This window comes from Bactrocera tryoni, chromosome 5 (genome assembly GCF_016617805.1).
Source record: "Bactrocera tryoni isolate S06 chromosome 5, CSIRO_BtryS06_freeze2, whole genome shotgun sequence".
NCBI lineage: Eukaryota > Metazoa > Arthropoda > Insecta > Diptera > Tephritidae > Bactrocera > Bactrocera tryoni.
Genome location: NC_052503.1, coordinates 29,169,316 through 29,187,084, shown reverse-complemented (window position 1 = coordinate 29,187,084; position 17,769 = coordinate 29,169,316). Strand labels below are relative to the sequence as shown.

The following is a 17,769-nucleotide window of genomic DNA, read 5'->3' as shown; positions in this document are numbered from 1 at the left end:
TCCTAAAAACATTAACCCATTCGTTAAATAGTTTAAGAAATTCAGTTTTTTTTCTTTTCTTCATAGATTAAATTTTCAAAGTTGCCAACCGACCCAACTCCTAACCAAAAAAGTTGCATTTATAAAAAAAAATCACTTTAAATATTAATTTTTGAAATTTGCCTGACACATAACTTTTATTTAGAAGAAAAATTGCTTTTTAATATGAAATTGCTAAAACATTTTTTAAGTGTCATTACATTTTTCATTCGTAACTTTTAATGTTAAAAAAATTAAGATGTTTACAAGCACTTATGCGTTATGCTTTGCTTTGCTTTGACGAGGCGAAATTACTATTTACCCAACTTTTACACGTTTTTATGACTACTAAATGCTTTCAGTGCAATCATCATTACAGTTTGGAGACAATCAACTTTTAACCAGCAAACAGCTTTCATCGCAAAAACATCGCAGAAATAGCACACCCAACCAGACGCAGGCCGACTGGCCAGACACAACAGCCTCTCCGACGCAATGACGAGACAAATAGCCAGACAAATTTAATCAGCAGCCAACTAGTCAGCTAACTCATCAGACATTCGATCAACCAGTTATCGAGCAACACCGCGCCTTGAGTGATCCAACGAGCAAAACACACGGCTGCCGATCGATCAGTCGCCAATCAAGCGAAACGCAGATAGGTAACGGCGCACAATATACAAATATACATATACTTATATACACAACTATCGCCTTGATCGGGAAAAAATTGATCGTCGATCGGGAAAAAATTGCAATCAGCAATTGTTGCGCCACATTGTGGGATGCCACTGACGCCGCCTGGCGTTGGCTAATAATAAATGCTGTTATTTTATGGCACGATCAGCAGCAACAACAATAACGACATAAATTGACGGATGATCGCTGTGGTCCGGTTATGCTGGACAAAATCAAAATTCATAAGCGTACTTAGTACTTTAGTAAGTGAGTAGAAATGCCTTAGTAAAACAAGAAATGATGACAAATGAATTTGCGCCATGAATTCGCTGCGAACGCTGCGAAACTCGTCTGGCAAGCTTGTGCGCACACTCATAGATTTGTAGGCAGTAAGGCAACAATCGGTAAACTTTACGAAAATTCCGATTACGCTAGTAGTTGAGTGTTTGCATGCAAAGTATTGAGGAAGTAATTGCTTCAATGACTGGTAATTTGATTTTTAATGAAATTGTAATTACAGCTGCTTTCTCACAGAGTAGTAAAATATGCTTAACTGTTTATATGTATACAAATGTATATAAACATACATATGTACTATATAGGAGCATAATTTGCCGCCCGCTTGTAGCGGTTTGCATAATTTGCACTCTTGCGGCACCAGATATGCGCCACTTGATCTACGAAAATGACTCACCGCAGAATGGCGACTGGCTTTTGCATGCGAATTATGCAAGAATGTTGGGAGTAACGGAATATGAAATAATAAACGAGTATGAATTTGGTGGTATTTTGTGTTTTATGACTTGTATGGATTATAAAGATTTATGGAAAATTTTAAATTATTTATATGAGAAAAAATATAAACAAGCTGTTTTCTATATAAACAAGTAAAGAAGGGTTAAGATCAGGAGTAACCGAAGGGTTTATACCCTTGCAACCTGCAACGATCAAAACTTTGTACGCAACGAGAAAACCTGTTAACTTCGGTTGAACTGAACCTATAATACCATTCACAGGTGCATTTTTTATAGCATAAAGGAGTATATACATAAATATCTTTATCCTGCTTCCAATCATTGAGTTTATATAAGAGTATTATGCTCCGATCTGAACAATTTCATTCGAGATCAATTAAATGGATATAAGGGGTGATCCATTTCGAAGTTCACCACTTTTTTAAAGAAAAAACACAGAAACTTTCTTTCAAATATTTTGGTCGCGGCTACGTCTCAGATGGTCCATCCGTTAAATCCGATTTTCGATTAATTATTTGACCATTTGACTTGTAACTGGCGAATGACACGCGTGATGTTTTGTTCCAAGCCCTGAATCGAAGCGGAATCGTCTGCATAGACTTTCGACTTTACATATCTTCACAGGAAAAGGTCTATGATTCTAACGGCCCACAAACCACACCAAACCGTTGTTTTTTCTGGATGAATCTTTTTTTGCATTCTTGCTTGTTTATGAGCCAGAAATGAGTTCGTCGCTGAACACAATTCGGCTCGAAAACGTCAGATCTTCTTGGAGCTTTTCAAGAGCCCATAGAGTGAAACGATGTCGCTTGGGAACACCGAGCGGCTTTAGTTCTTGAACAAGCTGTATTTTGTACGCGTTCCATATGTCAGCCCGAGTTGCTACGACCAAAAGCAGGATCGAGAAAAACGTCTCCGAACCATTCGCATCGAACGGAACAAGATTTCAGACAAAGCGACTTCCTTTAGTGCAAGTTCTTCAATCTACTCTTGGAAAAAATAATTCGTGCTGCAGAGCTAAATAGAGAAGATACAATCTTCTAGAAGAGTGTACAGCTGCTGGCCTTAACAACCGCGCCATTAGTTCTGCTTTCTCCGGAATGGATAAGGAAGCGAAACAAATGGGTCTGGTAGTGAACGAGGGTAAGACAAAATATCTCCTTTCATCAAACAAACAGTCGGCGCACTCGCGACTTGGCTCCCACGTTACTGTTGACAGACATAACTTGGAAGTCGTAGATAATTTCGTTTATCTTGCAAACAGTATTAACACCAACAACAATGTTAAATTCGAATTCAAATAACTCTTGCCAACCATGTGCTACTTCGGACTGAATAGGAAATTGAGAAGCAAAATCCTCTCTCGACGAACAAAGCCTAACTTCTACAAGTTACCCATCATCTCCGTCCTGCTATATGGTGCAGAGGCATGGACGATGACAACATCTGATAAGACGCCGTTACAAATTTCGAGAGAAAGCTTCTGCGGAAGATTTATGGTTCTTTGCACATTGGCAAACGCGGATGGAACGATGGCCGGTACGAGATATACGACGACATTGACATAGTTTAGTTCAAACAAGAAAAAACGTTAACTTCGGTTGCTCCGAAGCTAATATACCCTTCACAGGTGCATTTCTTTTAGTAACTATGTGTTCAGTTTGTATGGAAGCTATATGCTATAGTAATCTGATCTGAACAATTTTTTCAGAGATTACTTTGTTGCCTTAGAAAATAATCTGTACCAAATTTGGTGAATATACATTATCAAATGTGAAAGTTTTCCATACAATAACTTGATTCCGATCGTTCAGTTTATATGGCAGCTATATGTTATAGTGGTCCGATATCGGCCGTTCCGACAAATGAGCAGCTTCTTGAAGAGAAAATGACGTTTGCAAAATTTCAAATATCTTAAGATATCTTAAAAACTGAGGGACTAGTTCCTATATATACAGACGGACGTACAGACAGATAGACGGACATGGTTAAATCGACTCAGCTCAACATACTGATCATTTATATATATACTTTATAGGGTCTCCGACGCTTCAAACATCGTGAAAAACTTAATATACAGTGTTCAGGGTATAAAAATGTTTATTATCTTATTAAATTCTACAATACCTCTGGAACATTGTCCTAAATTTTCAAGTTGATCTGAGTAAAAGTTTCGATAAAGCCTTAAGAACTTGAGCTCTCGAAGCGTTGGCTAGGCTAAGAGCGCCGTTTTTAAACGCGTTCTTCTCGAAACTGTGTTTTTGAAGTTCGTTCCTATTTCCAGTTTTTATCTTCGTCCAAGTTCTGAGTTAAGGTTTCAACTGGAATACGTATTTTTTCACTGTAGATGATCCTGTAAGGAGTCATCCTGCCAACGCGGGCTTGAGTTTAAAATTTTTTTTTCAATAATTTTAAAAGTATTTTGTTAATAGTGTATCTTTGTAACAATAAAAAATTCTAATAAAATATATGAGAAAAAAATTGTTGAAAAAGACTGTTTTTTACCCGAGGAAACCCATGTAACCCCTCAAATAAGTATATTTATCATATCACAAAACTGTAAATGTCTACTGATTTTTTTAACACTTGCGATAACTCTTGATAACTATAATTACAGAAGTCCTCTGCCTTGAAATACATAAATATTATTTCTTTTGTGCTTCAGTTAATTAGCAAAAAATGTCTGTTTAATTCACATTTTTATTGCTTAATTTTCATAAAAACTTCACTTTGTCGGTAATTGGATCTGCTTAAGTTGCAAAATGGAGAGCAAAACACAAAATGCAACTGTATTTGGCACAAATGTGCTCGTAATTACATAACAACCAAGTGGAATGTGATATTATATTGTATAAGAAAATATATACTCTGATATGTATGTGTACTATTGCAAGTGTGTTGGTGTTATTTTAGATTTGAGTGCAATTTGATATGTTAAAACATTAATTAGTCTATATTAGACAGCAGCAAGTAACATAAATGTCTTTAGTTAGTAGTCGGTGGTTAATTTGGTGAGCCAAAGTGGATTAGTTCCAAATTAAACTTTTTTATTAACTCGCTAAAAGCAGAGGTGCACAAGGTCTTTTGCTGGGTGGCTGTAATTGAATTTGATGTTTTTACTAATTCTGTAAAAAGGCAGCAAATGAAGTGGGATTGATTTTTATTGACGTTTTTATAGTAAAACCAAAAACATTTGTAAAACAAATTCCTCACAAATCTAATTAATGGATAACTTATATGAGACCACATTCTTTTGAACAGACAGACAGATGTTATAATGGACTTCATCGGCAATCTTAACTTTATATTATATTATAACATGTTGGATATATTTCCTTTCTCTATAGTATACACATTCATATGCTTTGAACTTCTGCTCATTTTTATGACAAAAGTTCTGAAGTTAATATAAATGGTGTCTCTGATGAATTTCTGATTTCATAAAAACATTTGATGGTTAAAAAAACTCTCAAGTCTTGAGGGAATCTATCTATAAAAAAAAACCCCTTCCGATTGGCCGTCTCTTTATCACAGTTTTCCTTTTATGATTTATAGAAAAATATATTCCTGTAGAGCGAGGTAAAAGCTTTGTGAACCAGCTTTGAAAAGCTCAAAACTTTTACAAAATAGCATGAAAGCTCGTTGAGGTTAATATGCTTTAGTAGATAAAGTTGAAAGCTCCATGAGCAACTTTGTTATGCTTTTGTAGAAGAAGCGGAAAGCTTTTGTAAAATGGGATAAAAACTCCATTCATTTAGTCACTTAGTTATGCTGTATTAGAAGAAGCTGAAAGCTTTTGCAAAATGGCATGAAAGCAAATAGAGCATTTTTTAGAAGAAGTTGAAAGCTTTACAAAATGGGTTGAAATCTCAATGGGCCATTTAGTAATGCTTTATTAAAATAAGCTGAAAGCTCAGTAAGTCTGTGTATTAAGCTTTTATAAAGTGGGTTGAAAGCATAGTGAGCCAATAGGGTATATTTTTGTTGAGCGTGATGTCAGAGACAGTTTGTTAAGCATTTGCACAATAATCAAAATCCTTTAACCATTTATTAGTAATTTTGTAGAAAGAGCTGAAAGTTTTTTCTAAATGGGAAGAAAACTCTGAAAGCCATTTAGTTATATTTTGTAGAAGTAGCTAAAAGCTCAATGAGTCACAGTTTGCTGCTTTTACAAAATGAGATGAAAGCTTTTTATGTCTACCACGATTTTGTAAAGCAACACAAAAGCTCATCAAAAAAGTTTGTTACGATTTTGTAGAGTATGGTGAAAGCTCCATTTTTGTACAAGAAACTTAAAGCTGAATACTTTGGTAAAAGTAGCTGAAAACACAGTGAGTCACAATTTGTTACTTTTACAAAATGAGATGAAAGCTTTGTAAGTTTGTGTCGATTCTTTAAAGCAACAAGAAAGTTCACCAAAACAGTTTGTCCAGATTTTTCGAGCTTGGTGAAAACTCTGTTTTTGTATAACAAACTAAAAGCTTAGTGAGTTATACTTTGGTAAAAGTAGCTGAAAGCTCATTTCATTCTGAATTGAATGAAAGCTTTTTATGTTTGCCACGATTTGGTAAAGCAACATGAAAGCTCACCAAAACGGTTTGTTACGGTTTTGAAGAGCATGGTGAAAGCTCCGGTTTTGTAGAACAAACTAAAAGCTTCGTGAGTTATGCTTTGGTAGAGCGATATCAAAGCGCAATAAGACAGCATTTGTAAAGCCAGACGAAAGCTTATTAATACAATTAATTATGGTTTTGTGGATTTTGTTATACTTTTCTGAAACGTGGTGAAGTCTCAGTGAGAAAGGCAAGGGCCAGCGTCAATTTAAATTAAAAAAATGGTTTTGTAGATTTCTGAAATATTAAAATAATGCAGAAACCCAAATATTATCACGACAAAAATTCATACAACAAAGCTACAAAAACACATCTACACAGAATTAAATTGTATTTTTCAGCAACCAAATAACCTTAAATTACGCCGGCATCAAAATGCTTTGTTTCACTGTCATCGTCTGCTACTTTTTATAAGTCCACACCTCGAGCGCGTCACACGCAGCACGTAGCCCAACAATTAGCCGTACTGAGCGTGTGAACTCGCTAAGCTTCCGTTACAAAAGTGTCTTTAATGTTTTTATGATGGCACTTAATTATTTGCCGTATCTAAGACACCACCAACGACGCGCGGCGACTTGACGCTGCATTTGTAAGCAACCAGCCAGCCAGCCGGCCCACCGACTACCAGAATAACAACAACACCAAATAAAATGTTACGAGAGTAAAACAAAGCGCAACATTATTATAAGACGGTATTTATAAGCACTTAAAGAGTTGGTTTTTGTGATTTTTTCTAGTATTTAATTCCCTCGCGCGTTGATGCAGCGTGGCGCCAAACGCTTGAGTTAACAGCGGCAAGCAGCGGTTGAGGTAGCGGCGCATGCGCAGTGGCAATTGAAGTACGCGTTTCATGCTTGAAGTATAAAATGAATTGTAAGTTATTTGCTGAAGTTGTTGTTGTGGTAAGTGGCGCGAAAATAGTTTACTAGTTGTTCGTCCATTCTCATCGCCACCACCACTTATGGGCAAATGAACTCATGGTTAACTGAAGTTCGCATTTCTTCAATGTTTTGGCTTGAATTTCAAGCGCTCACGAATGTGTTGAAATGTGGATCATATTGCCCCAAATGTTGTAAATGGAAAATGCAGGAAGAAACAAGAAGTAAAATCATGCAAGCGAAATGAAGAATGGTTGGACATATACCCTACAGGCGTTTAGCTTAGTTTCTAGGGCTGAATGTAATTGCTAACAAAAATATGATGGAACGAAACAGAAAATTATTTACCTACTTATTTCTACTCGCTCTAGTTTTTCCAGAAAACCGAATTATAAGTGAACATATCTCTGCCAAAAACTTAATGAACTCATATTTACTTCACTTTTTCTCCCAAAAATTTATCAAAAATGAGATTCGCAAGATACTACACCAAAATATAGAAAATCTGTTACCAAATGTTACCCAGCTTACTTAAATTAACAAATTTAACCGAGGAAATTTCGAGATCACATGTCAGGGATTTATCACTCAATATCTCAACAGTGCAATTATAACATGTAGGGTATACCAATATTTTTGATTACACCAAAGAAAACGACTGGTGCGGATGTGCTCTACCGGATTCCGCTCATAATGGTCAAACAGAAAAAGTAGAAGCGAAAAAAGAAATTGCCAAACCTTGTCTAAACCAAAGTATAAGCATTCGTTTTGCTTGCTTGCCATTTCTCCCTTCTTCTTTTTTAGTCGCTTTTCATTTCTCTTGATCGAAATATTTAAATGTATACTTATATTTATAGTTCCTTTGTTCATTTTCATACTTAATTAATATGTATTTTGTTGTTATTGTATTTTACTAACTATGTTATTTTTTTCTCAATTTTGGACAGATTTCTCTTTTGGTTCTTGGCAAATATTTGCATATCTTTATTTATTATTATGGATTTCTGCTGAAAGATAATTCAAATCTGTGAATTTGAATGTGGGTCAAGCCATTTTAGATTCCAAAAAATAACCCCAAATATGACTATATCAAACTTGAAAAAAAACAAAAGGAACCAAACTCGGGTTTGGTGATATCTTGAAGTAAATAAAATAGAGTAACCATAAAAATACCATCGCAAGCAATAGATTATTGGGCTTTGAGCTTGAGAAAATTAGATTCGCTGATCGCGTTAATTACTTCTATGTTTAATATGAAAAAGATATCAATCTTCCCAAGACGCGCAGTCTGAAACCACATTTAGTAATAGCTTTTTGCCTTTTTCAACTGCGTCCCTGAAAGCTAAGACACCTTTACACGGTTAGGTCGAAGCTGGGAATGAGGGTTGGAGGAAGAGTCTTCTGTATGGAGCTCTACATCAAGCTTAGCTTTAGGTTACCGGACCACTAAAGTGTTTTTCAGACGGAAGTGGCTACTTTTAAAGTAGCAGTAGACGTACTGATCCGAAGTACAGGCTCTTTCAGGTAGGTGAGCATTCACTACGACTGCCGTGCGGCAATACAAGCGGTGAGCTTGCTAGTTGTACATCAAAGTTAGACAACGAGTGTGTGTCCTCACTAGAAATAGCATCAAGCTATGTACTCATTATCAAGTGTCTGGTCATAGCAGAATCGCTGGTAACTGCCAGAAAGAGGTGACATCTTGTGCCGCACACATCAGAAAGGCAACAAGTTGGATCTTCCACTAAACCTAGCACTGGACCCATGAACCTTGCGTTGATCGAAGGCCAGCTTAAAAGCGACTGAGAGATGCTTTTGACCTTAGAACGCAGGAAATATACTGAGCTGCTTGCCCTTAGCAATCTTCACATTGCAGTATTCGTAGAAGTTGTTGTTGTTGTGGCGCCAGGAAGAATTGCTGAACTAAGTTTGAGGCATGGTGCCGAGCTGAAAGTCATTGGCCGTATTTAAATCCGGTTCCGTATCGGCTACTTAAAGCCGACAGTCGTGAGAAAGGATTCATAGGAGTTCTTTTTAGACAATAGGTATTCATATCAAAGTTGTATGCAAGAAGATGAAATGGGAAGATCCAAGCACTTTCTTAAACATTGTCCAGCTCTTTTTAAACTGAGAGTGATACATTTCAGCAAAGCGCTCTGTCATGTTATGAGGTGCTTATTATTAATATATAGAAGATTTAAGCACCTTAATAGACCGAAGTCCTAAGCTGTCCTAATGAAATACCAGTTAGGATCCAGCTCTTAACCTAATCTAACCTACACTTATAATCAACTTTGAGAAGTTCTTTCTATTTCGTACTGACTCTTCAGTGTTTCTGATTACAATTTTAAAGGGAAAACGTCATACATAACATATTAGGTAAGGATTCGTAAGTTGTAATTGACCCAACCGTTATTGTCTCGTAAGTGTTATAATATTTGCACTACCTCCGTCGGTAACCTGGAACATCGTTAACCGTTCTGAAATGGCTGGAACGCTTCAAGTAACTGCAGTTGGATTGAACTTCTGAGGACATAGAGATTCTAGGAGTAATAACTCATCATTTTTCATAAAAGTGGTTGTTAGAATTATTCGTGGACAGAACTCAACGTTAATTTGATTTCAAATGGGGTACTCGCAACCACCAATTATTGACCAAGTTTAGGGTTGGATATCATAGGAAATCACATTTTCTGTATAGTTCGGCTTTGTAGACCACCGAAAATCGGTCAACTTTGACCAAACTAAAGTCCTGACCAGTTAGAACTAATTGGACCGATAACTGGCCACTTTTCTTAGAACCTCTCAGAACGGGAAACATGAAAACTGTTGGCGCATTTTTAAATCATTATATTTGCGGAAAGGTCTGTTGCTTGAAAACAACCCACTGACGCCGGTCCATGAATAGTCACTTTGTATCTTTCATCCGAGGTACTCGCATGCGCAAAACCCCCACCGACTTCCCCGAAATATACACAAATCAATAGCAACTTGTTCATCATTGTTGCCAAATTCTCATGCTAAGAACACATTATGACTTCTATGGTTATATCCGCTTTTGTACGTGATTTCTAAGCGCTTGAGTCGTGTTGTGAAACTACACCGCACCCCTTGACGGAGTGCGAGAAGACTGATTTGTTTTCATTTTTCAGCTGTAGAGAGTTTTGTGCAAATTACTAGATCACGTTTCTCATGCTGGCCAAATACAATGCTTATCTAGCGGCTATATACACAAATACATACGTACGTTAGACTATTTGGAATTCGAACAGTCAATGTGTCGCTGATAGAGTCTATAAATGTGGTTAACAACAACAAATGCGGTCGAAAAACGAAATAGGTACAATAACAATAAAACAGCAAGTCTTGAGTTACAAACTAAAGCGAACTTGTTAATAAATTATGTGGATGTACATGCGTCAAGTATTCGAGTGTATGCATGTGTGTGTGTGCAAACAATGGGCGAAGACCAAACCACAAGACAATAAAAGAAGCTGAGATTCTTCTTGGGTGAAGTAAGCAACTGACAAGTAGGCATCCATCGCATAGTAAAATCTGCTATAAATAAATTCACAAATGGACTTCGGTACATACATAAATGTACATAACGTATGTATGTACATATATAGAAGTGTATCTACATACTTGTTCTCACTAAAATATTTTAACAAACGTCAGCGCGCCGCTCGCTGTTCTCTATCATTTACCATTCTTATTCTTTTTTCCTGTTTTTTTCTTTTTGTTTTTGTTTTTATACGCCGCTGTTTACTACCTGTTCGTCAGGTTTTTCTTGTTGCGAAAATAGCTACGCGCCACATTTCTCTGGCATATCAGTTGGCTATTGTTTTGTTGCAATTTTCTAACACCCTTTACACATACATGCATATATAAATATATGTAAATAATAATGTATACAAGAATCTTAAATAAAAATGTTTTCATTTTCAACTATTATATGCCTTATCCTTTCATTCAAATTCCATATAGTCGATTATGCAGTTAAAAGCCATTACCCAACTGAATTAACAAAATGCCAAAAAAGCACGTTTCAATCACTAAATTAGTTCAAAAGCCATATAACACCTTTAGTATTCACACAGTAACTGAAAATTTTTTCGTAACTCGCTCTAACTTACTTTTAGTCTATATGTAGGTATGTATGTAAGTATGATCAGCGTCGTGCACAAATGGCATTTGCCACCAGAAAACGCGATTAAAGCAGAAAAACGCCGCAATGCGAGTAAAATATGCACCGAATTTGTTTATATTCACTATGTAAGTATACCCATGCAGAGCATTATGTACGTGTGTATCTATTTGCGTAAAACTTGCTTTGGCTTTTGCCTTTTGATGACTTTTTGAACGTCACCGGTGGTGTCGCATTCGTGTTTCTCCACTTGCACTCTTGCGAAATGCACAAAATATTGCAAACACTATATTTTTCGTATTTTCCTAAGAATTACGGATGTCCGCACTGCAATGTAATGAAAAGTATGCTTTGCTTTCTTCTTTGAGCTAATATTTGGTTAAACCAAACAAAAAAAAATATAAAGACAACAACGAATTTTCACAATTTACTCGAACACATGATCGTCCGCGCAAGACGTTAACGCAAACCGACGACTTTTAGTAACTAAACTCTTGGCTGAGCTCACAACTTGGTTTGGAGCGTGGAGCTGGCGATCGGTGCTAACTTTTGTGAGCGAGATATGGCTCAAATGAAACCATTTGTATATGCATACACAGGTATGTATGTGTCTCTCATGCTCAGCAAAATATTGTATTTGGAATTTGAGTTATTCGTTGCCAAAATGGGCAAAATGCAATTGTCAAGGCATTAAAAATAAATAAATATTAAATATCTTCATATTATTTTTATCTTAACTTATTTGTTTTTATTTATTTATTTTTTTTTTTATTTGACTGCCAGAAGCCGATCCGAAAGACACTGAGTGTTATTTAGGAATATTTTGAGTGAAATTTATTTTTGAGTGAGAATGAAATACATGCATACACACATATAATAAAAGTAGAAGAAGGTGCAACAATTCGGACTTGAATTTTGGACTTTCAGACGAAGTAGATTTTGAAATTATAATGAAATTATTACATTAATTACATTTAGCTCACAGCTTTAAGTTTTTAGTTACCGATCTCTATTCGGCAATAATACTCTAGCTTACCAACATCTTTAAGGCGCGACTCAACCTCATTAAGTATACTTTAACATAAAATATACTAACCGTAGAGAGTTATTTAATCCCTAGAACGTTTGAAGATATACATATGTATGTATGTATGAATATATTACCGAGTTTAACATTCAATAAACTGATTTTTTCTTCTTAGTTCATTCAGCTCCTTGAGTAAAATAGAACCTCAGAAGTTTGCAGTAATGCTGTAAAAAAATTACTTGAATATACTACATATGTTTCTGAGATCTTAAAAGTTTAAAAAATAGTCAAGTTTAAAATATCCATTTCCTGTCAGTATATACATATATGTAAATCAGGCTTACCTTCAGTTCCAATTTTTTCTGTTATTAGAAATACTTGTTGATGGGACGTGAAAATTAACCAATTCCAATCTTTCACAAACTTTCGAAATACTGTACTGAATTTGTGGTGGTTGAAGGTTTACTTCGACAAGTACACACTACAAAAACCATACGTCGAGCCACCGCTTCCACTCGTTTAGCGGGAACACATTCATTTTATAAAAAAATAACCTCAGGTATAATGCTAAGGAGCATCCGATAACTTAATGGAACTATGAGCTCTTTAAAGGCATTTTTATAATTGGACTTGGTATTTTATCAAACCACACTAATCAACATATGGAACTTGATGGATCCAGTAGATATTGAATCAGATAATATACAATATTTAAATTTAATTTTCATCAGCTGCTAGTTCCTGCCAAATGAATTATAACTTCCGCCATCTTCCTCACAAATACATACGTTTTTGTTATTGCTGTATTAGCAAATAAAATTCAAAGAAAAATTTTATGAAACGCGATATTTTTGACCACAACTTGTTTTAAGATCATATATTTACACTGACACGACACTAGAATCTATATTAATATTTACTTTATTTTATATTTACAATGTTCACACAAAATAATTCAACTAAATGTCTACCAAAACTAGTTAAAACCAATTTTAATATTTCGCCGCTTGACATTCAAAATGGCATCACTTTCGTTTCTAAGCAACACTGCGTTTATTGGCAGCACTTTGTATTCGGCCAGCTGTACGAAATTGAACGAAGCATTTCAAACGGTCGTTTCGAATTCAGCCGATTGGAATACGTAAATAGCAGCGAAACTGTAGCGAACTTTTTCCTTTGTATTTGGTGTATTTATTAAACTTTTATTAAATAATTTCATGGCGATGAACACTTCTTCAGGTGCAAATAATAATGCATCGAACCAGCAGCCACGCAAAATATCGAATCAAAATATTCAAGTTTATGTGCGCGTTAGGTAAGTAACAAACATTTTGCCTCCTCTGAAAAACCAAATGTGTCATTTAAACTTTATATATGCTGTTTAGGCCTTTAAATGCACGAGAACGATGTATACGATCCGCGGAAGTAATTGAAACGGTTTCACATCGTGAAATCGTAGCAAGGCATACAATTGAATCGAAGCTGACCAAAAAATTTACATTTGATCGCGTATTTGGTACAGATTCACGCCAAGCAGATGTCTACAGCACAGTTGTGGCGCCTCTTATTGAGGAGGTATTGTCCGGCTACAACTGTACTGTATTCGCTTATGGACAAACTGGTACGGGAAAAACGCACACAATGGTGGGCACTGAATGCGCCGAGTTGAAGTCGTCTTGGGAAGACGTAAGTATAATTTTCTGCATTAATGACTTTGAAAAGGGTTTGTGTTAGCAGCTTAATCGCATATGTGGGTGAAAAACCAGTTTGTTGAAAAGGCAAAATAAATAGCCTTGAAATGTGGCTATTTAAAATCTCTACCTGAACTTAATTGGAACGCTACTACTGATTATAAAATACATTAGAATGCAGTTAAACTTATGGGCAACTTTTTTGTTTTTAAGGATTCTGACATTGGTATTATACCACGCGCTCTGAGTCATCTATTCGACGAGTTACGTATGTTGGAAATGGAATTTTCGATGCGTATTTCTTATTTGGAATTGTATAATGAGGAATTATGCGATTTGCTATCATCAGATGATAGTGTAAAAATACGTATCTTTGACGATAGCACAAAGAAAGGGTCAGTTATCATACAAGGCTTGGAAGAGATACCAGTGCATAGCAAAGATGATGTATATAAGCTTTTGGAAAAGGGTAAAGAACGACGAAAAACAGCTACAACATTAATGAATGCGCAATCGTCACGATCGCACACAGTATTCTCGATTCTGGTGCATATACGTGAGAATGGCATAGATGGCGAGGAAATGTTGAAAATCGGCAAATTAAATTTAGTAGATTTAGCGGGCAGTGAAAACGTATCCAAAGCGGGTAATGAGAAAGGCATACGTGCTAGAGAAACCGTAAATATAAATCAAAGTCTGTTGACTTTGGGACGTGTCATCACTGCTCTAGTAGAACGCACACCACACATACCATACCGAGAATCCAAACTAACTCGTCTGCTGCAAGAATCGTTGGGTGAGTTTTTAAAATAACGAATTATGAATTTATCATTTATGAATATTAAATTTATTAACTAGGTGGTCGCACGAAAACATCCATAATTGCCACTATCTCACCTGGCCATAAAGATATTGAGGAGACATTGAGCACATTGGAATACGCACATCGCGCTAAAAACATACAAAATAAACCAGAGGTAAACCAAAAACTAACAAAGAAAACTGTGCTCAAAGAGTACACCGAGGAGATTGATAAGCTGAAACGGGATTTAATTGCGGCAAGAGACAAAAATGGCATTTACTTAGCGGAGGACACATACAACGAAATGACGTTGAAAATGGATTCACAGAATCGAGAATTAAATGAGAAAATGTTGCTTTTGAAAGCATTAAAGGATGAGCTACAAAATAAAGAACGTATCTTTACTGAGGTTAGCTTAAATTTGGTGGAGAAAACCGAAGAGTTGAAGCGCACGGAACAAAATCTCAATCAGACGCAAGGCGCATTGCAGCAGACAAAACGGGTAAATAAAATTTACATACATATGTATATGCATATATTTTTTTATAAGCAAAACAAAATCAAATAAATTTATTGTACATCTATATTTGTAGATACTCAATAGCACCAAACGACGTTATAAGGAGAAGAAGGTTTTGCTGCAATCGCACATGAAAACCGAGCAAGTGCTGACGAATCAGGCATTGGAAATTTTAGATGTTGCCGACATTGCCACAAAAGACACACATCAGTTACATGTATGTAAAATTTTAATATTTTTTCCTTCAATTTTGTTTAACAATTTTTTTATAAATAGAGTACAATTGAGCGCAGAAAAGATGTTGATGTAAAAATCCAAACTGCTTGTGAACGTTTTGCCGAACGTATGCATGATAACTTCGAATTAATGGACAGTAGTTTAAGCACTCTGAAAGAGAAACAAGATTCATGCACTAAAATGCTTCTAGAAGAATTTGGTAAGCTTAATTTGTTTAAATGTAATAAAAATTTAGAATATTAAATATTATCGTTATTACAGCTAACACCTCAAATGCTCACAAGAAGCTGGTAAATGAAAGCGGCATGAAAATACAGAAAGTCAACGATTTATGCAAAGAATCGCTTGCATCCACAAGCACCATCATTGAAAAATGCTCACAAGCGCTTGGCGATGCCAGCAGCGAACAAAAAATTAAACTTACCAATCTGTTTAAGGAGTTGGAGAGTAAACAAATCGAAATGATTGCACAAATGCAAGAGAAACTGCAAGATTTAGTGCGGTACACAGAGCAACAAAAGGCAAACACCGAAAAGATGTGTAAAACTGTTGTAGAAAATCTACAAGAAAAATCGCAAAATCTACAAGCGCATACCCAAAAACTAACGGAATGTATTGCTGAAACTAAACAGATCTCCGAAACCAGCATACAACATTTGGCACTAATGCATGTCGAAATAGAAAATGAGCGCACAGCAGCTGCCGAAGAACGTACAATAATGGAGGAAATCATTGAAAAATTGAAGAACTTGAAAGAGAAATCCTACACGAGCCGAAGAACACGCGCTGACGCCATTAACACGCTAACGGTAAAATTAGAAGATAACATATATTCAACCATCGAACGCTTAGAACAGAGCTCAACATTTGCGCAAAACCATTGCGAGGAGAGTTGCAATGAGAACGTGGCAACGCAACAAGAGTTCGAAAAGCAAACTGCCGAAACACTGAAATGCAACGAACAACAATCAACTGCAGAGACAACGCTCAAGGAGCAGCTCAGCAGCATGCAACAAGATGGCTGCGTGCGCATCGTTGAGTTCACCACTACGGCCGCCACACATTTGGAATGCACACAGAAAACACTTGGAACATATGTGGACGAAGTGAAGCGCGCACGTGTGGAGAGCGAATCGAAACTTGACGAAGCTACTAATGATGTAAAGGCGAGTCTTACGGAAGATGCCCACCGTTTCAAGCAACATGTGGCTGTTACGTCTGGCTTAATCAACGCCTCGCAGCAAAATGTGCTGAATTATGCAAACACTTACAAAGAGCAGATGGGCACTTGCGTCAACGATGTGGACAAATTTAAGCAGAGTGAGCTTAAGACGTACGCGCCAACAGGTAAATTACGTTGCAGTTGAATTTGCAGCGTAAAATATAGAAATTTCCCTTGCATATTGCAGGTGCTACACCATCAAAGCGCAATTTCGTTTATCCTCGTTCATTGGCGTCCACTTCGCCACACATTGACATCGTGAAACGTTTTCGTCAAGAGAACGAGTGGTCCGATTTGGACACAACGGCGCCTATTGATGAGGTATGTTGTCATTATTAGTATATTTGGATTTTATTTCTAATATTTGTATATTTATCACTCTTGTTGTAATTACAGGGCAGCGAGGATGAGCATGAGTTGAAAAATTCTGTGCAGGAAATTTCACAAGCGGAAATGCTACTCAACTCAACACCAATTGATCTAACAAATGTAGTCACGCCGCAACCAAATAATGCCGCAAACAAAAAATTAAATGCCATCTTATCGAAAAAGCAGTTGCGCAACAGCAACTCATTGTCTAGCGGCAGTTCACCACGCAAACCGTCGCCAGCCCACAATTCATCAGCACCAACTTCAAGAGTGAGTGATTTTTTTTAAACAAAATTCGAAAGAACTGTCTTGCTGATTGTCTTTCTCCTTATTTGCAGGCTAACAAGGAGAACTTGTCCTAAGTAAAAGCTATCTGGAACGCTTTGATTGTATTCCCGTTCTTGCGGTTTACATTATTTAACTGTATATTTATTTAAAACCTAAAAATCAAATGCTTGTACTTCACGCTGAAGGTATGCTTAACTGCAGTTTGCGCTACTTAATTATGAATAACGGCACTCTTTAACAGTCACCCGAAAGCATGCATCTAATTGAAAACGACAAAAGTGAGGCGCGAATGCATAAGTCACTGCTATGAATTTCGAAATTTATTGAACTCGCATGCAATTACAACAAAAATTTACAAAAAAATTTGTTGCATTAAATACAGCTTTCTAAAAGTTAAATATAATAAATATCAATACTATACTATATAATTATATGAGGAGTAAAATGAGTAGTATCAATCTGCACCGGTACCTTCGTTGTGTCCGTTCGTTTATTGTCGCCATTGAATGTATTTGTAAAATTCA

General features: G+C 36.2%; 2 protein-coding genes across 3 annotated transcripts in view; one reads left to right on the top strand and one right to left on the bottom strand.

Annotated features, from left to right (window-relative positions):
• Nucleotides 1–11,553, bottom strand: part of LOC120778977 (LHFPL tetraspan subfamily member 3 protein) — a 30,890-nt gene extending 19,337 nt beyond the window's left edge. For both annotated transcript variants that reach the window (XM_040111067.1, XM_040111069.1), the window contains exon 1: nucleotides 11,079–11,553. The gene's annotated coding sequence lies outside the window, so the exon portion shown is untranslated. The remainder of the gene's footprint in view (nucleotides 1–11,078) is intronic.
• A 1,780-nt stretch (nucleotides 11,554–13,333) lies between these two features.
• On the top strand, nucleotides 13,334–17,597 carry LOC120777553 (kinesin-like protein Klp61F). Its single transcript, XM_040108941.1, has 10 exons — nucleotides 13,334–13,431; nucleotides 13,502–13,802; nucleotides 14,021–14,603; nucleotides 14,666–15,111; nucleotides 15,203–15,346; nucleotides 15,406–15,565; nucleotides 15,628–16,713; nucleotides 16,776–16,909; nucleotides 16,985–17,227; nucleotides 17,296–17,597. The coding sequence occupies exons 1-10, from the start codon at nucleotides 13,334–13,336 to the stop codon at nucleotides 17,317–17,319; spliced, it is 3,219 nt and encodes a 1,072-aa protein (XP_039964875.1). The 3' UTR covers nucleotides 17,320–17,597.
• Nucleotides 17,598–17,769: the final 172 nt, after the last annotated feature.